Source organism: Pararge aegeria, chromosome 1 (assembly GCF_905163445.1).
Source record: "Pararge aegeria chromosome 1, ilParAegt1.1, whole genome shotgun sequence".
NCBI classification, from domain to species: domain Eukaryota; kingdom Metazoa; phylum Arthropoda; class Insecta; order Lepidoptera; family Nymphalidae; genus Pararge; species Pararge aegeria.
Genome location: NC_053180.1, coordinates 4477787 through 4499276, shown reverse-complemented (window position 1 = coordinate 4499276; position 21490 = coordinate 4477787). Strand labels below are relative to the sequence as shown.

Genomic DNA, 21490 nt, shown 5'->3' with positions numbered 1-21490 from the left:
ATTAGTTCGCGACAGACAAATTTTTGTGTACCTACTTTATATATGAGGCCATGAGAGCCAGAGTGGCCTAACTACTTAAACAATAGTTTTCAGTAGTAAGGAAAAAAGAGAAGCCCATATTTCAAATAATTGTAACTTTAGAAAATATTTATATTTTATTGTTTTTTATTGCCTAAGTCTCTTCATATGTTATATTCTTTGTTTTTTAGGACCTATGTCAATCCTAGGTACCATTATTATTATTATTTTTTATAGATAGGCCACTCTGGCATTTGGGGTTTAAGATTAATTTAAAAAAATAAGCAGTTAGTCCAAAGTATTTATTATAATAAAAGTATCCTTACATTAATAAACCTTCCTTATAAGCATCAATCACTATCTATTACTTCATCTTCCACATGCAAATCATTACCTACCGAAGCACTATCCTTAATATTATTATAAAAATCATGAAGTACCGGGGGAATGTATTGAAGAAGTTCCACCAAATCCTTTTTTTTCTCCACACTTATTTGTCTACCCAATGGATACAAAAGATCAAGCTGTAAATTAGCTATGGCAATAGAATTTCTTTTTTTCAAGTCCACACTTTCAAACAGGACCTCTTCATTATTTGAATATTTAAAAAATATTGTGAATGGGTAGTTCTTGTGGTACAGGAGCCACTGAATATTTAGCCACTTTACTTTTGATTTCTCTGCAGTGACTTTTCGATTGGTTATATTATTCTCCAATTTTTTGGTTGAATAGAAATCTTCTTTGGCCATTTTTATAATTTGAAAGGGTTTTTTCTTTCTTGCAGTCTTTATTACTTCAATCCAATCATCAGGTACGAAAATATTCTGAAAATATTTTTTCTTTTTTTCTATTAAGCCAAAGTCCTGATCACACGCCAAATAAGAATGACCGCTTACAAAAAATTTATGGTCAATATTTTCCACAACATAGTCTGGATGACTAATAATATATTGACAAAGAGTGGCCATTTTTATATTGCGATTTTGGCCACCACATTGGTCAGAATATAAAATTAACCTTTTGGTCTTAACATTTTCTTTAATGTATCGCAATAAACAAGAGCCTATCTCCTGTGGTCCTCTAGAGGCTACAGTCTCATCCCATACACACATTGTTGCGTTGTCATTTGCAGCATCATGTATACCTAGTACATACGTCCACAGCTGCCTTTTATAATAACACACTCCCGTTGACACTACTGGAGTAGGCAATGTTTTCATTAGGTCGAATACAATGACAGTGACATCTAAGTCTTCTTTAGCAAGGTTTTTATCTTTCTTGTAATTATCTTTCGCACTGTCAGCTTTTGAGAGGTGTAACTTTTTTTGTAACTCAAGCTGGTACTTTTCTTCTAGTGAATGAGCTGCATCTATCTTAATCTTCAAATTGTCACATTTCTTGCATGAATCGGATACAGGTGCATGGAATGATAAATTAAATTGTTCATTAAATATTTTCCGGAACATAAAATCGGATACCTTTTCTGACTCAGAAATATTATCACAGTACATGGAATACATTTTTGGTAAACTTAGATCTGGAGCTAAGAACCTTCTGTTCATACTCTTGTGTAGTGTGTAGTGTGATTCATACTTAGGAAATTTATCAATAAATGTTTTTACTTTTTGAACTTTTTCTTCAGATGTCTTATTGACAGGAACATGCTTTCCTCTTCTATCAATAGGTGGTGTAGGAATGGACAATTTTGTTTTTAAAACTCTGGATATTCTTCCATCAGATACTGCAAAAACTTTTTTAAAGAATTCTTTACATACCGTAGTATACAAACCATCGGAATTTGGAATAGTATATACTCGGGTATTGGAGCGTCTAGACTCAGTTTGTCGGCGATCAGTGAGAAAAGAGCATCTTTTTTTAGGTAACACTTTTACCAATGAAAATAAGTAAGATGACTGCAAAGTAAAACTTTCCATGGCATAAAACCTATCGAAGAGTGCTTTTTGCTGTGCAGCACCAACTTTATCGTGGCATTTTAGTCCACATCTACATGGTATATCTGTGTTTATATTTTTCGAAGGTACAGTTTTGCCTTTTGCATTCACATATTCCTCACCTCTCGCGCGTTTTGCCTTGCGTATATTCTTTTTCCACTTATGTGGCTGTCGAACTCGCTTTCTTGGCTTCCGTTGCTCTTGGTCGTTTTGAGGGTCTTGGTTGTTTTGAGAGTGGTTATCTTCTAAAATATCAATTAGATCCAAGGGAGTTGGCGATGGCGATCTGGATGGTAAATACTCAGAGCCTGAATCTTGATATGGGTCTTCCTCATCCACTCCGAAGATATCTGAAAGTAAAGTAATTTGCTTACGAAATAGTAGACTGACAAAATTAGTTACAACACTCAATTGACTGACAATTTTTCTTATCAAAATCATGTTTTGCTTACCTTGCATTGTGTTTTCTATGTTACTAGAGGTTCCAGCTTCCATGTTATCCATTTTAAGCCATTAATTGCAAGAAAAACCTTCGTTCAACATTAAAAACAATCACGCGGCAAACTATGACAGTTTGGCCTAACGTCAAAGAAATGTCAATTTAATTAGTATTGCCATAGTGCAAAAATGGCCTAACTCATTTAGGCCACTATAGCGCTACCAAACTTTTAAAATTTCTGATAGGCTGTGGTAGTAATACTAATTCCATCTATGAAAACAATATTGAACTAATTTTAGGCCACTGTGGCGCTATGACTTTTGCCGTTTAGAGCAGTTTTTTGAATTAAAATCAGTATTGAAAAAATGACAGTTAGGCCACTCTGGCTCTCATGGCCTCATATGGTATAGCGGTGACTCGACCACAAACATACAGAATTGACGTTTCTGAGGTGCTTATGAAGTAAGCCTACTCAAAATAAATGAATTTTGTTTTATTTTTAATACTTGTAAAAAACACAAGTATTTTTGTTTTATTTTCTCCATCTCAGATACCTTATCTTATAATTAGGTTCTGTATAATATTTTATATTTATTTCATAAAACATTCGACAATTCTTTTTAACCTTAAAAATAAGGACATAAGTTTTCTGGCAGCACCTAACATCCGAGCGAAAAAAATGTAGTGGCTATGCGAGTTGGGACTTTCTGCTTTCTCATAAATACGAAAAGAAGAAGTTGTCTGTGTATGTCATTAACAGATCCTTGATTAAGTAAACCGTAGACAGAGAAGTAAATAGACAAATGGATAGCATCCGTCGCATTCACACAAGTAAGAGAACAACTTATGTATACGTCTTGTAAATAAACGAGATATAGGGTTAGTAGATAGGGTCTTTTGTCACATACCGCGTGCCGGTTTTTTCATGGATTAGCAAAGCACTTTGCGAAACAACTTTGACAGTTATCCAGCGTTTTATTAGTATGAGATACTTTTATTAGTATAAAATTCGAGATAAACGGATTGTGAGCACAAAAATACAGACCTAACTAATTTGACATTGTTAATAACCAGCTTCCGTAAAGAATTTCTGCGAAAACATGGCTCGGTGCAGTGTTTTAGGATGTAAAAGTGATAGAGAACGTAAATTTCCGTATTTTCCGTTTAATTTATTAAAATTATAGAATTTCAAGTTTCATGTGTCAATAATCATAAATTTAATTCCATGGATGTATGATACGATGTTGATGTATTAGAGAAAAAATGTATTTGGTGGAACTGTAAAAAAAAAACTTGTTGACTCCTTCAAATATGCAAGCACTACGTTGTAAAGTCTAAACCTAATTTTTTATACTCCCCGAAATATTTCGGAATCCATCGAAGCTTTGACCATTTTCATGTACAGAATGTTAAACTTAAAACTATACTCTGCGGAGAAACGAATCTCCCAACTATAATTTAAAATTATGTTTAAAATATTTTGTTACAGTTTTCCTACGGACCATAATTTATTGATGCTATGGGTTGAATCAACTTTGGTCATTAAAAAGAACAAGCTAACAAGCTAGGTTCTGTATCCTAACGCTGTTCCAACACTGGTCAGTGAATAATTTTCATTGTATGGAGATATGCTGTATGATATAATTATGACACTTTTTGTTTATTAGAAAGAAAGAAGAAGAAAGGACAAAAATTAACTTTTTCGCAATTATAAAATTAGTTAGGATGTAACAGAGTACTTAATGCTAAAAGCATTGGCGTGCATAGAGGGTATGCACAGGGTATGCAGATGATACAAAATGAAGAAAATATCCAGTAAGAGTTATAAGAAACTTAAGGATAGGCATTGCAAAAGTTATAAAAAATAAATATTATTACTATCAAATATTTTTTAGTTTGTATGTATATAGATTTATAATGTTAACGACAAAGTTGCCTGGAAGCAAGCCGCTCCGCTTTCATCTCACACAAGATAGAACAATGATTGTTAAATTGTAAAATGATGTTGCAAAAGAGCAACTGCTGAGTTCCTGGTCGGCTTCTCGGTAGAATCTGCCTTCCGAACCGGTGGTAGAGTAATTACAAACAGACATACTTGACGTTTCAAAAGTGCTTATATAAGGCCGTTTGAATTTTACTTTTGATTTTTGAATTTAATATTACTGAATTGTTTGTATTTTTTTATTTTTAGGCATTCAAAATTAACACTATAATACCTACTTCAGTTGAAAGTTCACAAGTTATAGAACATATGGTAATTGACGACAACTTTGCTCAATCCAGTTCAAATACAAATATTCAGTCTTTTGTAAGTACTCCTTAGATTAATTTGTTTGATCCGTTATAAGTGTACAACTCTTTTCACGTAAAAAGACCTGTGGTCTTACTGCGCAGAGAACGATTTATAGAACTTACGTAGTTATTAGCCCATTATTTTACTTTATATAATACTTAAGTTTAATGTTTATTAACTGAGTAAAATCGCACTCATTTGCATGCAATTGTAAAAATTATCTATGGCGCTAATCGATCGTCGCAGGTCTCCTTACGTGAAAATACCTATACGGTACGGTTCATTACATGGTTGTTGTTATTTCAGGCTATACAATCGGAGGCCATGTTGACTACAACTAAAAGTATATACACATAAAAGTCCCCAATGAAATGAACCTACCATGGTGAGTTCTGCTGTTCTAATTTAATTATTATATACATATTTAACTTTCACAACTTAATACCTATTATATTCAATAATTTGGCGACTGTTTTTAGAGAAAGTCACCATCACTCACACCGCGAACGATGCTAAGAAAGTTGCAAAGAACCAGACAACAGTCAGCAGATAGGCTTAAAAAACTGCGAGCTCTTCGGGAAAAAAGTAGAAGATTATTAAAGGAAGTGGCAAATTTGGAAAATAGCATTTATCGCAGAACAAAATATAATGCTGAAACTTATATCTTCGACTTTGAAAATTTGCCAATCTGTGTTTACCAAAGACCATTTTAATAACCAGACTTTTCTGGTAATCACCGGATCTTGTTGATCAAAGCAATAACGGCGCGGTATTTTGAAATCCGCATTCACCATCCCACAAAAATTTGCACCGGAGGATAAAATCAGAAATATCAATACTAAACTTATACTCTTTAAGGGGCAGTAAACAAAGAAGTCTGTTATTAATTTACGAATTATTATTTTTTTTGTTAACAATGGTATCCTTGATAATCTTTAACAAATTGCCTGCCAAAATACATTTTTTTACATTCATGAACCCTCGGTTATCTTTAATTAAAACTAGTGGTTCGAAAAAACGCGACTTCGTTTGCTCACATTTTTCTATAGCCGTCCGCGATATATAGATTCTTCTGAATTGAGCTGATTGATGCGAAACCTACATTATGCTTCTCTCTTGTGTGGTGTACTTGTTAAATTGTTATTATTACACTTCAATTTTATGATTGTAAAGAAACCATTTAAATGCCAGTAAAACAGCAAAACAATTTTTGTTAATAGTAACAAAATACAGGTGTTTACAAAAGTATATATACAAATAAATGATTATTGTTATATTTTTACCATTATAACGTTGTTTTATTTTTTTCAGTATTTATGTTTCCCTATTCCAACTAATCACGACCCGGAATCCTTTCTCATAAAAACTGACAAATTGCTTCACAGACCAACGTACTAATGTTATTCCATAAACTGTTCCCTTTTTACAATTAAGTTAATAACGGAACATTAAAAATTATTATGCAGTTCCTTTAGGATATGTTTCTAAGTTCAGCTGCTTCTAATGAAAAAAATGCCTACATTTTGTATGGAACAAATAGTAATAAACAAATACCAACAAACTATAAGTGGTAGAAGACCTGAAATCTGGGACCTTAGAATCGGGGTAAAAAAAAATTATGGCAACACTTCTCAAATATGCTCTGTCTCACAAGCGGCACGCCAACCATTCGTCTATTTACTTCTCTGTCTACGAAGTAAACTGCCGTGCAGGCATGACAAAAAGCCATTAACCCAAAGAAGAAGAAGAAGAAGATATTTATAGATTGATCATTGTCCATAGAGTAAATGTTAAAATAATAAATATTTTTGTACAAGCTTCCATGAACATGGCTTTGTACTTTACAATCACTGACCTCTATTATACTATAGCTTACAATCAAATATATGAATATTAAACACTGAAGACATGGCTTTACGATAAACCTTTGCCTGTTCCCTATGCGTAAAATTTAAGAAATAAAATTTTGCTCTATGGATTCTTATTCCTTGTCAATTTCAAAACAAAACAACTCACATTCATTGTCGATTTCTAAAAGTTACTCAACTTTTAAGCAACTCAGCAAAAAGCATTATCAATTTAGAAATCACCTATATAAATAAACAAACCGCCAGTTAACTAATTTCACAATAATTTTCCTACGTTTAGCGATCGAAATTCGTGTTTGCACGTGGTTTACATGCAAAGTTAGAAGAATGACTCAAGGTCGCCTTACATCGTGTATCCCTTTGCCGGTGGAGCACAAGTTATTAGTGACCGTAATCGAGAAGGCCAAGGATTGGGCTTTGATGCATGGCGTTGGTATGAGGGACAGGAAACACTTCACGAAAGATGCCATTCAGGTGAGCTTTTGTATCTTAATTAATCATTTCACAAATATAGGAAATATTCAAAGCATAGAATTAGGCGCAACAGCAAAAGCTGCTTTGTCAACCCATTACCGTTCCACTACAGGGCACATTATGTAGAGTTCTACATAATGTTCTCAGGCATGCAGGTTTTCTTACAATGTTTCCCTCCACTGGAAGCAAGTGATATTTCAATTACTTAAAACTCACACAACTTAGAAAAGTTAGAGGTGCATGCTGGGATTAGAACTTGGCCCCCAAAAGTGAAGTTGGGCTATCACAGTTTCCTTAAAATAAAGCCTCTTGAAAGTAAGTATAATATTTCAAAAGTAAAAAAGCTTGGGTGTGAATTACTGTATCATAATATTAATTGACTGTGAGATGGTATAAAACAAAAAAAAGATCCAGTTTTGGCCAGTGCCTGTTTGGAACCCTCCTAGCTTTAGTTTTAAGTTCACAAATGTAGTTATAACCAACATCTTACAATAATGGTAAAATGATGGCCGATTGGCGCAGTTTGCAGCAACCCTGCTTTCTGAGCCCAAGGCTATGGGTTTGATTCCCACTACTGGAAAATGTTTGTGTGATGAGCATGAATGTTTTTCATTGTCTCTGGGTTTCTTCTGGGTAGATTCTGCCTTTCTAACCAGCAGTAGAGTCACTACAAACGGACAGACTTGATGTTTCAAAAGTGCTTATACATGTTAGACCTACTTGAAATAAAAGAATTTAGAATTTTTGAATATTTGAAACAAGATAATAACTCTAAATATCTGTTGGGACTTGAATTGAAAGACTTAATGTTTTAATTAGTTTTATTTTTATCTGTTACAAATGTACTTGTATAACACTGAGGTTCACAGTGTTATATGAGTACATTTATAACACACACATTAACATTAGTTTAAGGGTCTAGCACCTAGGTACCATAGATCATGTAAAGTACCATTCTATGTAAAGTGAGCATTGACTTTCAACACCCCCTTTCAATGCCAACTTAATCATACATTTAAAGTTTAAAATAATTAAGCTGTTGCTATTCCACACTTATCGACTTATTCAACGTTTTAAATTTTAGAAAAACTGACGTATTTTTGTCATTTATTAAGATTTTGTGAAAAAAAAGTGAAACAGTTATAAAATCAGATAGAAATGGTACAGTTACTGGTATTCTTATTTTTAGTGATTTGACGTTATTTTAAGAAGTTTTTGTCGCTTATTACCACAGCTATTAATTTTTGAATGAGGAAATATGGCATCTTGCTTCTTTGCCTGCAATTCCATCATGCCAGATTACTGTTAGAGGTTTAATTTCTGCTGTTATCTTGCCAAGTGGTGCGAAGGTTTGATTATATGCTATAAGGCGCTGGCAGAAAATTGCAGCTATGAACATATCTAGCCTTGGTAGCATAATGATTTTTTCTAGGTTGGCACTGTAGAATATTTGGGACTTAGTTTAGGATTTTTCTTTATGTGCTGCATGAAGCTCTCGGGCCTTTGTGTACTTTTGGTGTGTACCTTTGTAAAATTTTTAGTGGTGCTCGATAGGGTTGAATAATTTAACATGTTGGGAAAGTAAATCTCGATCAATTTTCGGGGTCTTTTGATGTCTACCATGTCATTTGTTTTTAAATATCCTAGCGTGGTAAGAAAGAATATTTTGCATACATCTTTTTGTGTGCCATCCTGTTTTTTTAAAAGAAAACCTCTTTTTGGTTTTCTCTTTGGTTCACTTGTAACGTTTCTTTTGTAAAGTTTAATAACATAGTTTGTCAAAATTGGCCAAACCACCTCCTTATTTACACTCATGCATCAAAGTTTTCCCCGGAAAGCTATGTTGGTGCAGCCTGCTGGGTTCCCAGGTTTAGAATTGCTCTGCAATTTAAGTGTCCTCCAGAGTCTTCGGTATTTACAGGGGAGGCTGTTGCTTTGCTGGAGGCAATCTTATTTGTCCGATCCCATAACATAAAACAAACTGTTATTTTTACAGACTCTCTTAGCGGTTTATACTCCATTAAGGAAAACCCATTCCGGAGTAAGTCTAGATTCCCTTTTGCTCTAAGGATCAGGGAGGCTCTGTACTAAATGGATTAGCTCTATTATTAGTCTGGATACCAGGGCACTCTGGCATCACGGGTAATGAAACTGCTGACTTATGTGCTAAATCAGCTGTTCATTTGGGCTCCCTGGAGCATTTCAAAAACAGTTCTCAGGATCTCAGCGCACTGGCAAAAACATATCTTATCAGATCCTGGAAGTCACTTTGGAATGAGTCCAAATCGGTTAAAGGTAAATATTACGCTTCTGTCCAAACTGATATCCCTAGACGTCCATGGTTCTTCTCTTGTAAATATGCTGATAGGTGGGTTACATCTACAATATGCCGTTTACGCCTTGGCATGCCTGCACGCCTGTTCACCTGAATAAGATTAGAATAAGGGATCACGCCATATGTGAATGTGGCTTGGAAGAAGGCACTGTCTCCCATATCCTCTTCTCTTGCCCTAAACTCCTTCATCCCCTCTATGATGTTCTCCCAGCCCAAGTTCCTCGTCCTCTAAATGTTGAGTGTCTGTTAATGTCTGTGTTTAGCCCATTCTGTAGATTCCTATGTAAATATGTTAAGTGTAATAATATTAAGTTGTAAATATATATGTAAGAACCTTCCTATCTCCAACCGACTAACATTCTAATTATCTGTTTTCTGTGCTGTTTTGGGTTGGAAATTAACTCATAAAGAATGGCATAACAATTATCTGGAATTGCACTGGGATTGAGTGAAAATATTCCACAAGCTTTGAAACCTGATGTCGCGTTTCCTACAGTTGCAGCTTTTCCCCATGCTTCTATTTTTGTTTCTCAACATCCATGCATGATTATAAAAGGTTTTCAGGGGTTTGAAAAAACTGCGATCAAGAGGTTGAAGGGCTTGTGTTGTATGACTAGATCTTGAATTGGAATGAGAATTATGACCATCTAAAATCAAGTGTTTTCCCTGTCTTTGGTTTTCTTGGTAAAAAATATTCCTTGAACCAACCCAAAAATGATTTAGAATTAATGTAGGATGGCAATGACTACTACATGACTCATTTGGCAAGCCATCAGAAAATTGGGCTTTTTTATTGACTCCTTTCATTATTAACACTGGTGGCTGTTAATACCTTTTCAGGTGTATTTATAAGCTGGATCCCGGTTTCATCAACATTAAAAATATTTTCAGGTCTGTTAGTCAAATCATGCTTCACCATTTGTTCTTCAAATAGCTTAAGAAATGCACCTACTTCTTCTCTGTTCATTCCCTGAGCTCTTGCAACAGATACTTGACGAACTGAGATATCTTTGTTTCTTTCTAGAATAAGAAGTGAGCAAATGTTGGCCAGCCTTCTCTTTTTCTTTAGAAAATGTATGCTGGATTCCAAGTTTCTCAGCAAATTTATAGGCAAGGGACCGAATATTCTATCCGAAAAACCAGCGTTAGCTAGACGTTTGACATAAGATCTTTTTTCGTTCTCTGTACCAAGTGATGTTGGAACATTTAATAAAATTAGTTAACAACAAGAGTTTAATAAATACCTTGAGTACCTAGTCCAGCCTTTTTGTTATCACCAGTCTTGAGACGTCTGCTCAACGTGCGAATCGGTATTCCATAGTCTTTGAGCTTTATTTTTCGATATTTCACCATTTTTCTATTTTTCCATGGCCAGAATTAAGTTTTCCTTAGTCCACTGCCCTCTTCCCACTGTATGCTTCCTCACGTATTTCTTGCAATTCTATAACCAATAAAAATAGGTAGTTAGTAAGAAAGAAAATATCCTACACATACTGTTTCGAAAAAGTTGGCATCTCTCCTCATTTTATGGGAGGGGTGCCATGTAGTATAAAATACGAAAGGTATTTAGTTACATGGCGAAATGTAATTAAAATAAGTGAAAATAAACGAAATTAATAAAACCAAATATTACCTTACGGCGTCTTTTTTCACATTTAACACTCATCAAAATCGCTCAATATTTTCTTCGAAAAAATCACGCGATGAAATAATCTTTTCGTCAAACACACGTTACACTCGAGCGTTATTGAACATAAACTGACACGTCGCCAAGGAAGCGTCTATGGGAAATTAAAAATTGATATGGCGTTTCACCTCACATGGCGTCTCTCCCACTTTTACTATAACTTAACAATTGTTCATTGTAAAGTCAACATCTCCTGAGGATGCTCCGGTTCTGGAGCGAAACGTGCGTAGAGGGTGCATTGCCGGGGATCTGTTTGGTTTGGAGTATAAGGATTGAAGTAATTATAAATTACACCATACAGATATCCTACTTTTCGCTGACTAGCAAATTAAGCTTAATTTTCATAATGAATAAGGGTTATAAAAAACACAAAAGCATGAGAAAATACCTGTAAAAATTTGTAGTTGGAATTCAATAACCAATAAACAATACCTTACCTTACTCCATTGGTCTGCGTTCCAAAGTCGATGTTCCTGAGCTTTGGCGGGCACAAATGAACCCAAACCAGCTTCTTCGAACCTTCTTCGTACCGTACTCTCACTTACGGTTACACCCCGCACTGCTTCTAACAAAAAACAGTTACAAGGAAATTTTAAATCAAACTCAGAAGGAAGAAATACTTGAAGTTCGCTCCAGTTAAGGTGTATTTGAATAAAATTAAAACAATTGCATAAAATGTGATGTTCAGTAGTTTTCTTAATTTGAAAATATTTCTTTTTAAATTAAATGACGTATAAACCAGCCAGCAACCTTATATGATACTGATATCAAACCTTTTTTTGTGTTTCGCTAAATATGCCGGTGTGTGTATAAACACTGAACGTATATGAATAACATTGATGTTCAATAATAAAATTAAAGTTTACACATACTATCACTACAGAAAAGAGAACTTGGGAAGAAAAGCCACAAACCAGGGAGTAGTGGGCTTGTTAGCCTATACCCATGGAATCAAGAGCTCTGTAAATTAGAAATATGTTTGAAAACATAAATTAAACACTGGAGTTAGTAACAACAAACTGTTTCAGCTATGTGGCTTGAATTGAATACCCCTTGTCTTGCAATATTTCATAATATACACTTAATTTGCTTTATTAGATAACAAATTAGATAAGAAGTCTTAATATTGTTTCAGATTGCTCCATTTGTTCTACTTCCATCTCCGTTCCCTCAGACAGAGTTTAACAAAGCAGTGGAATTACAACCCATATTGAATGAACTGATGCACAAGGTAAATTATTTTTCCTACTATAAAAGGATTCTGTAAAAATCTCTTCCAGAATAAGCTGACCTTGTAGAGAAAAGGGTATTTGGACTATTTGGAGAATTGATCTAGGAGGTTGACATTGAATAGTTTTATACCAACCTCCGCGTTTTCCTTGGTTTGCTAATGTTAGATTAGGTAGAAAATATATAGTATTAGCTCATAGGTGGCGTTCTGGACATTATTCATCTAATAAGTTTACATTTCTTATGAAAAAAGCTAATTCTGCCGACTGTGATATAAGTAGTAAGATAGATGATGTCCAGCATGTACTGGTGGAATGAAGCAGATACAATTTGTAGCTACTAGATGTTATTCGGAAGTATAACATCAACAGATTTGACGTAGGTGCTTCAACGAGCCTTCTCTCTCAACCGACAACAGAAGGTTTCAGGTCTGTTGTTGAGATATTTTTGCGTAGGCAGCAATAACAGATTGTATCTGTTACATTTCTCTCATAGTAGGTATTATTGTAATAATTAAGTTTTTTTTTTTACATAAGCTACTTTAGGGATGATGAAGCTGGCATTATACCGTGTTGGATTAAAGTCCCAAAATAAATAAAGATTAAAAAAAAAAACAAAAAGCTGACCTTTTACATTTCCTGCCTGTTTTTATGTTAGTTTAGTTTTATTTTGGTAGTAAATAAATAAAAATATGATTGTTGTTCTGTAGATTATTTTGTCTTAAATAATTTACCAACTTAGATTCTAGTGGTAGTAACTTATGTATTATATGTAGTAAGAGCAACTTATATCCGCTCATATCTGATCATAAGTCGCCGAAAGAAGAATAACTTCAATCCAATGAGTAGAACATAGTTAAGCATTGAATACGGTCATTAAAATACCTCCTTTTACCTTTTAGGTGGCACATGATGACGAATTTTTGACACGCACTCTACAGAATGCACTACAAGTTGACGAGTTCACAGCGAGCCTATTCGACATATGGGTCAAAGTTAGAGACGAAGGAATGGCTCAGGTAAATGATTTTTTACCCGCAATTTTTACAGTTTTCATTGAAACCAGTATGTACGAAATTTTAGGTTGGATTCTATTTAAAATGGCTTTTTTATAGGTGTTTAAAGTTGATAGCAAACATCTGGCAGAGACTTGGATTGTCTCTTGTTGTAGTTCTACCGTCAGTACTACAAATTTCGTCGCTTTCAGCTCTTGCGTATTTTACAATAAATTACTATATACTGTGATCTAATTTAGTTATGGGGTGAAGACAGGAATGGTACCGGTGAATTAACTTTCTAACTTCCTTCAAATCACTTAATTTTACCTAAATTTCTTTATCTGTGTTTTGTGAAGATACTATACGATTTGGACCTAAGAAATGTTTTCCTACTTCTTATCTATTAAAAAAATAGTAAAAGTAATAGAGAGGGTGGCTCTAATAATGTAAAGTGTAACAGAAATTCCAGATTTTTACAATATAATACACTTCGTTAGCTCTTAAATTGGAACAGCAATTATTTAATGTTAACGCTCAGAACGGACATTTAAATTATATTGCATGCACATTTGATAATTAATTGTAGAAAATATTGGTCATAATGTGGAAATTTCTATTTCGATAGATTCAACAAGAGAAACGTTTTGTTTTTTATTTCGGAAATTTCGTCTATACGGCAAGAAATATTTGAGTGCCGAAAATCATTGTATCATTTCCAATAATTAAAGTTTGCCTAGATGCTCGAGCGAAATTAAAATGAGTGACACACCGCCAGGAACTAAAATTTTGTTAAGCTCGAGCGTTCATATGTTTTAATCACGTGAAGGTACTTCGAGCGTAGCACTCTCTCCATCGTCCGATGTTTTTTTAGCTTTCTTATCTTTTCTTAATAAACCTTTTTGTAAAAGCAGTTAATTTTACAATTGTACAAAAGGTGTCCTTAACGCTAAAAAGCATTGTGAACCAGTTTATCCTGTTGAACGTCGGTGAAGTACATCGTTAATATGTTATTGTCGACTATTGTTCCGTACCGAGGAATCCGGGTAACTTAGTAGCAATATTCAGCCAATTTAGGATATTTCAACCTTCAACGAACGGCTTGAACGAACGCGTTCTTTTAGATTTATTTTTCGTTAGTTAGTTAGCTTAGAAATAAATTGCGGGATTGATTCAAGCTAAACATTAGATACATGGTATGGTATACGACGATATGAAGCGTAGTCATCGAGCATGTATCTGTAAGGGAACAGAAAAGGTCCAGAAAAGGGATCTGCAAGAATCATTATTGCTTATATTGCATGTTTTATTAAAATAAGTGTCGATTTTTCAATTACTCGTCGTAGATCGTTTGTTAACAAGGTTATTTGACGTTTCGTCAGTAATTTTTGTATAAGATATCCGTCTCATTTATTCCTCAGTTATGTTTTTAGCTTAAGACTGTGGTACTCTGCCCTTCCTGGAAGATTTATCTTTACGTTTATGTTTAGTAATGCAAAAGTATTATAATATGTTAATTCCTGATACGAAGCGCCGTTCAGAAATTTCCTGCTACGTATATAACATGGCGACTTCAGGCCAAGATAAATTCATTTTTTTTAAAAGCATTCCCTGCATAATATGTTGGATTTAATCATTGCTTTTCATCAAACATGATCATCTTCAAACGTGAGCCTTTTGCATTAAAGAAGAATGTACACCGATTTCTGTAAAAAACACAAAACATAAGCTTAATTAGTTACAATCCGCAAGCAGATTATCTGTATGGTGTATTCATAACCAGCATATCTTTAAAACCCTATTTATAAAATCTGTAATAGTAAATATACACCGCGCCGATACAAGTTGATCTCTTAAATTATACGTTTTTTAAATGGTCAGGGCTCCAATCGTTATTGTGACTCAGTCGTCGATCAATTACTACATAATTATAAAACATTAAATAAAACTAACAATTTTTGGTTAATATTTCCGTTAGTACACACTAGGCAAGCGATAAGCAAGAATCTTAGGTGCTTATTAAAGTTATGTTTTCTTATCGCTCTGTTTGAATTATTTAAGAAACAAGAACTAGCTGCTGATGGCTAACAAATTTTAATCTATGCTGCACATAATATTTTGGTAATATTAAACGTTTTTTCATTAGTACTCGATCATTGTCAGTATCATAATTGGGGCTCTGGTTGTAGCTGGGTTAATTTTCGCGGATTATAGCAAATTAAGTTTAATGTAAATTGTGTATCATGGACTTTCGCAAAGTTGTGCCTGCCTATATGCGAGTTTATGCAGGATTGTTGAGTCATAAAATATATGAAATCTGTCCGGCCCAGCCGATCTCGCTAGGGATGCTGAGATCGGACATCATGCTGGAATCGAGATGCCCGCACACAGAGAACCAGTGTGCGAAACACACTCCTTATTGTTCCTGGAAGCAAGTGGAGATCAACAGTATAGCGTCCGGCTTCGGCCACCTGGGGCCCGTGTCCAGGGAAATACAGAGGTAGCCACCACGGAGCATTCAGGGGTCATGGTCTCGCGACGGGAGTTGGCTTAAACACACGTAACTGTCTTGTGACTTCATACTTGTCAGTTCTTATGTGCAGTTGTAAGTGTTGACGTCACAACGCATTTTGCACGTAGTTAGAAATTCAAGGTTATTGAGAGAAAAGCAAAGAAAATATGGACTGTTGTATATATCATTTCGCACGTAGTTTTAATGTAAAGGATAAGGTGTCATTGAGCGGACCCAGAAGCGTTCATGGACATTGTTTTTCACATAAGTATTTTACACTAAATCACACTCTTCAAAAATGGCAGCTTTTGTAAAGCTAGGTATTTTTCTTTGACCTTTTTGCCTTGCGGAAATATATGATGTTTCTAGAGGTGACCAAATCATGTTAAATGAACGTTAAGCTGACTTTGCTCTTTTCCGCAACAATCAGATAAATCTGAACGGTGTAATTTATGTCATTTATACGCAACACCACGAATATCCTCTAAGGTACACTCTCCACACACTTTTCGCTCCGATACCTTTAGGAGATGTTGACTTCACAACGCTATCGTGCCTAGAATTGTATCATGGTGAATTGATCAGGTGCATGCGTTATAAAAACGAATTACGGTTTTGTAAACATAATAAAATGGCAACGGGTTTTAATAAACATATGTTTCGCTTATGTAGGGATGGTGTGATAAAAAAAGAAACCCAAGAATTGGAAACATCTATGCATCTTATCACTTTCAATAATATAAATTACACTCTAGTGATTTGTTTGGTGTTGCCGCTTATAGAAAATTTTGCTTAAGGTTTCATTGTAATTCTGCAAAGCCTGCCCAACTTTTTTGGACTGAAAATTTCTGTAGCAATTTTGGATAGGGGAAAAACTTATGGGTGCAATTAAAGCTCTGTCACCAAGGACCTCGACATGCTCGTGACGTATTACGCAAACAAGAGAGACGACGCAGCATAGCGTCCTGTGTACATGTACACGCATACATAAATAGTATATACTCTACTGTATCATATGCGTGTTTGCGTGCCGAACGGTTTCTGATGCATAAAAATGGTTTCTCACTACGTTTACGCGTTTAACTATGTGTATGCCAGCACTCGTCGCAGGTCCTATAATTGTAGGCCTAGAAATGGGGACCAGATTTTTAATTAGAGCCCAATTCATAAGTATTGGAAAAAAGCCGACTTAAAGCTAATCCAGCTTTACTTTTATTACTTAATGATAATAAAGACTCCCGTAAGTTTCCATAGTATAATAGAGATATTTAATTTGCTTTATTAAAAAGTCATAATTAGGGTCCTGATTCTCTAAAATTAATTAAATTGAAATCTAAACTGCGCTAAAATGTCCTTTTTGATGCCCGGCCGCTGATAGAATACGTCTGTCCAGTTGATCATATACAAAAATTATTTCTTACCTAACAACGATTATTATTCATTTAAAAATTATAGATTTTCTATATACCTTAAAGTTTCCAAAATAAGTTAAAATAAGTATTATAATTTAGAAACAAGAGTGTCAATAATATTAGAAATATGTTTAATATAGGCATAGAAAAAACCTACTTTGGTTTTTATTTAATTTTTATGTAAAAATTGTTTTCTTATATTTGACGCAAAATTGGTTATTATATTGAACATTTAAATGGTAATCATAGTTATCTAAATATCTAACTATGATTATCATCATAGTTATCTAACTATGATTATCATCATGAAATCAAACATTTGATAAAATGCTGGAAACAGGTATTTTTTTTTAATTTAACGACACTTCAAAGTTATGTCGTCCAGGTAATTACGACCTGTCAGGATGCATTCTTTCAACGGCCGAGCTTTAACTTACGACACATCTTAAATGTTATGGATATGAAATCTGTTCCTTCAATTATGATGTCCAATATTGTAATCACAATAATTGACATCAATTGGGCAGGCTATCCCTATAACAAAGGCAGCTTACCATTTGTCCCCATTTCAAGCGCCAAATGCGACATGTGATTGTCTCTGGAACTAATAATATCGCGTTTGGGTAATTCAAATTAAAGTTTCTTAGACAATCGTGTTACAGCCTAACAACTTACAGCGCCAAAATAACGTCAACCACAGACAAAAGCAAAGTTATAAAGCCTTGTGTAGTGGTCATTTGGTCAAGAATGTTTTTTTTATGGTTACAATTGGCGGACCAAGCAAGATGGCTCACCTGATCGTAAGTAAAAACCATCGCGTTTAAAAGGCAACACTTCGCAGGGCATGTAACCCATCCTAATTACAACGTGCCACCCTGGTTTCATCAACCTGAGGCAAAGGTGTTGTGCCTCACGTGCCTATAATAGTAATTATGAAAATCAGCTTAATTTGCTATACTCCGCGAACAACAGCAGAATCTGTATGGTGTAATTTTTAATAACTTCAATCCGTATACTCCAATGAATAATTGTTAAGTATACTTAACAATTATTCATTATCATAAATTACACCATACAGATTCTGCTGCTGTTCGCTGAGTATAGCAAATTAAGCTTTATTTTCATAATATATGATGGATTTCGGCAGAGTAACGCCTGCTTTTATCCAATATAATAGTAATGTTATTGTGTTTAGAAAGTGATAGAGAATCAGTGTCCAGTTTGAGAGGGTAGTCCGAGAAAAAAGAAATATTTTAGAAAAATCTGGTCCTTTCCATAATAAGTGGTGAAATGGTTTACTTAAATTGCCGATTGTAATGTATATTGCTTACTTGACGTCTTTATAAACAGAAATGGGCTACAAACGATATAATATTAAGTGTCTTCGTGTATGGTATTTACTTTATTTGGCCGTGGCTTCGCCTGCTTTGTACTTTATGCCTACTTCCCCACTAATTTTAAAAGTGAAGAGTTGCTGCGTGAAATAGGGCAAACCACTAAAAACTCTCGGTCGATAATAGTAGTTTTCCGGGGCAAAAAGTACTATACTTCAGAAAGCCGGCCAAAACCTGTTAATTGAACGAAATCGAAATGAAAAACGGTTTATCTATTGAACCGGTTAAATAAACGCAAGTGGTAAGCCGCAGCGCAATGTCAAAAATATTTATTTATATACTTTATTTGTCCATAACTATACAATGGAAATAGGATATAAAGAAGAATAGAGAGAAACATAAAGATTGGTAGAATACAAAGGAATATATATAAAAACTAGCGGACCCTCGAGACTTCGTCCGCGTATGAGTCAATCTAGAAGCCAGAATAGATCTAATGCTAACAGCATAATCATCGTGGCTATGTACATACTATTATTTTACTTGGTATACAGAACTAGTAAGTTGTCATTATTTTAGTTGATACATACTCAGAAACTTTCTCATTTATAATATTAGTACTTAGTAGGATGGTACGCATGCATTCGTTGTCCCTTATGCCTTGCGACTTACTGTTATTTGTGAAGAGTTATGTCCTTTATTTACGACAATAATTATCAGATCCTTATTAAAATAGGACAATACGTGCTTAATATTATAACTTTCAAATAAAAAAAGAATTATTAAAATTGGTTCGAATTTAACGGAAATATGAAGTAAAATTGATAATAATTGTCATCCCATTTCCTGGAGAAAACTTATTGTTAATCGGGATAAAAAGTATCTTACATGTTGACCCGGAATATCAGCTACCACTATACCAAATTTTATAAAAATCCCTTCAGTAGTTTTCACGGGATGCCCGAACAGACAGACAGACTAAACAAAAATTAAATAAAAATCTGTTTAGGACTCAGTATCAATTATAAAAAATTTCAAAATATATTAAATGTACAGAAATCTATAAAATAAAATCAATTGACGATAAGGGCTTGTGCCGTATGGTGACGGCAGATCAGAATACAATTATTATCACCACCCCTACACCATGGGTATCTTACGAAGCGACTAAGGAGAGAACGGAGAACGTTCTCTGTGCTTACTAATATTATCTACTGCGATCACCAACCCGTTTGCCAAGCGTTTTGATTAAAGGCAAAACCCTCCCTTTGGGAAAGAGTTATTGGGCTGTTATTATAGTTCATGATAATACCAGTATCAACGGTAATTAACTGTTATTGTTTTTTAATCAGAACTGTCATTAATATACCATTTGCATCGAGCTATTGTAACAGCAGAGGCCGCGATCGACATAATTAAGTTTTCGTTTATTTATTCATTTCTTCAATTTCTTTCAATTAACAGGTGTAAATCGGTTTACCGAAGTGACGCAACAAAAAGAACCGGTTTACCATCGCGGTTCATGCAAAATCGTTCAATCAGTTACCCGGTAAAATAAATAGGGTCCGAAGCTTTGTCTCTGGCACGTAGACTTTTTATGAGCTGCAAAATCACCTCTTTCTGTTGCTCCTAGCGCTATTTCTCGCATATATATTATTACTAAGATTTGGAAACTTTTGCCCCACTCACGTTAAAGGCTTAGTTTTTTTTATTTTTTATAAGTTAACACTTAGCAATGATTATGATAAGTATCATGTTAAGTATCACTTTCGTTTGTAACCCATTTGTTAGTAGAATAACATAGCTGTGTATATTTTGCATTTTAAGTGCATACATATCTTGCATTTGAGTTTTTTTTTGGCATTTGTAAATAAAAAAATATTTTAACATTATATTTTTATGTTATATTCGCATTAGTTTATTCTTATATTATAGTATCATCATATAGAATAGAATAATAAAAATTATGAAAGTATTTCTCTAAATCCTTAGTCACGGATTTTATCTAACAATAAGAAATCGCGACTAAGTAATTTGAATTTGAAAATCTTTGCATACCTTGGTTCGCGATTTCTACTTTAGAACTAACTTAGTAGGTATATATATATAAGTACGTGTTAGTTCTATGATTTCTATTGTAATAAATTCTGAAGTTTCATTATTAAATGACAATTTTCTGCGAATAATCAGAAACTATACAAAATAACTAGATATATTTAGGTTAAGGTAAACTTAAATAGTTATTTAACTTACTATAAAAACTTGCGAGTGATATTCATAGGTTAATTAGTGAAAAAGGTGTTATTGTGTGTTTGAACTGATTATGTGTGTGTAACTTTATAACAGGTTTAAGGAGCTAACGCGTGAGCGTTTGTATACGTATTGAATGTACATTGTGCACACTAAGGATAAAATAAATTGCATCAAGTTACAATTTTACTAAAAAAAAACATTTAATAACTCTTTTACATTCATATTTTTATGACGGCCGACTGGCGCAGTTTGCAGCGACCCGTGCTTTCTGAGTCCAAGACCGTGAGTTCGGTTTCCACTACTGGAAAATTCTGTGTGATGAGCGTGATTGTTTTTCAGTGAGTGTCTGGGTGTTTATATGAATATTCTAAGTATAAAGTAATTTGTGAATATTATTCATGAAAATATTAATCAATCATCTTAGTACCCATAACACAAGCTATGCTTACTTTGGGGCTAGATGGCGATGTGTGTATTGTAAAAAACAAAATTTAACAATTTTATTTTATTTATATTACGTGTGTCGCTTCTGGGAGTTCTCAAACATGTTTGTGTTAAGGCTTCGCATAAGCGCTGAACATGTCTCGAGATTGACATGTTCAATAAACATTGAAAACTACCAGGCCTGCTACCTTTGCCGCCGCAAAATTAAAGTGGGGAAGAGAAGAGTCTCTTCCAATATTAAAAAA

At 34.2% G+C, this 21490-nt stretch overlaps 2 protein-coding genes and 1 long non-coding RNA gene across 5 annotated transcripts in view; 2 read left to right on the top strand and 1 right to left on the bottom strand.

The window, feature by feature from the left end:
• Positions 1 to 260: 260 nt before the first annotated feature.
• LOC120631843 lies at positions 261 to 2811 on the bottom strand. The gene is made up of 2 exons (XM_039901533.1): positions 2423 to 2811; positions 261 to 2320 (listed from the first exon to the last, which is right to left on the bottom strand). The coding sequence occupies exons 1-2, from the start codon at positions 2472 to 2474 to the stop codon at positions 369 to 371; spliced, it is 2004 nt and encodes a 667-aa protein (XP_039757467.1). The 5' UTR covers positions 2475 to 2811; the 3' UTR covers positions 261 to 368.
• A 1792-nt stretch (positions 2812 to 4603) lies between these two features.
• On the top strand, positions 4604 to 5932 carry LOC120631920. The gene is made up of 3 exons (XR_005659070.1): positions 4604 to 4717; positions 5009 to 5087; positions 5182 to 5932. It is a non-coding gene; the product is annotated as an uncharacterized LOC120631920 (long non-coding RNA).
• A 772-nt stretch (positions 5933 to 6704) lies between these two features.
• Positions 6705 to 21490, top strand: part of LOC120624799 (glutathione synthetase-like) — a 49775-nt gene continuing 34989 nt past the window's right edge. The window contains exons 1-4 of one of the 3 annotated variants that reach the window (XM_039891566.1): positions 6705 to 7044; positions 12202 to 12297; positions 13198 to 13314; positions 15621 to 15770. In XM_039891566.1, coding sequence (XP_039747500.1) covers positions 6898 to 7044; positions 12202 to 12297; positions 13198 to 13314; positions 15621 to 15770 — 510 coding nt within the window. In that variant the 5' untranslated portion in view covers positions 6705 to 6897. Of the gene's footprint in view, positions 7045 to 12201; positions 12298 to 13197; positions 13315 to 15620; positions 15791 to 21490 lie in introns of all 3 variants that reach the window. The other 2 variants (XM_039891549.1, XM_039891558.1) reach the window with 2 other exon arrangements.

Excerpts from the sequence above, each read along its gene's own strand:
- LOC120631843 (XM_039901533.1), bottom strand. The coding sequence starts at position 2,474 with ATGGATAACATGGAAGCTGGAACCTCTAGTAACATAGAAAACACAATG. Across the intron at positions 2,321-2,422 it reads CATAGAAAACACAATGCAAG|ATATCTTCGGAGTGGATGAG; the intron begins GTAAGCAAAACA and ends CTTTACTTTCAG.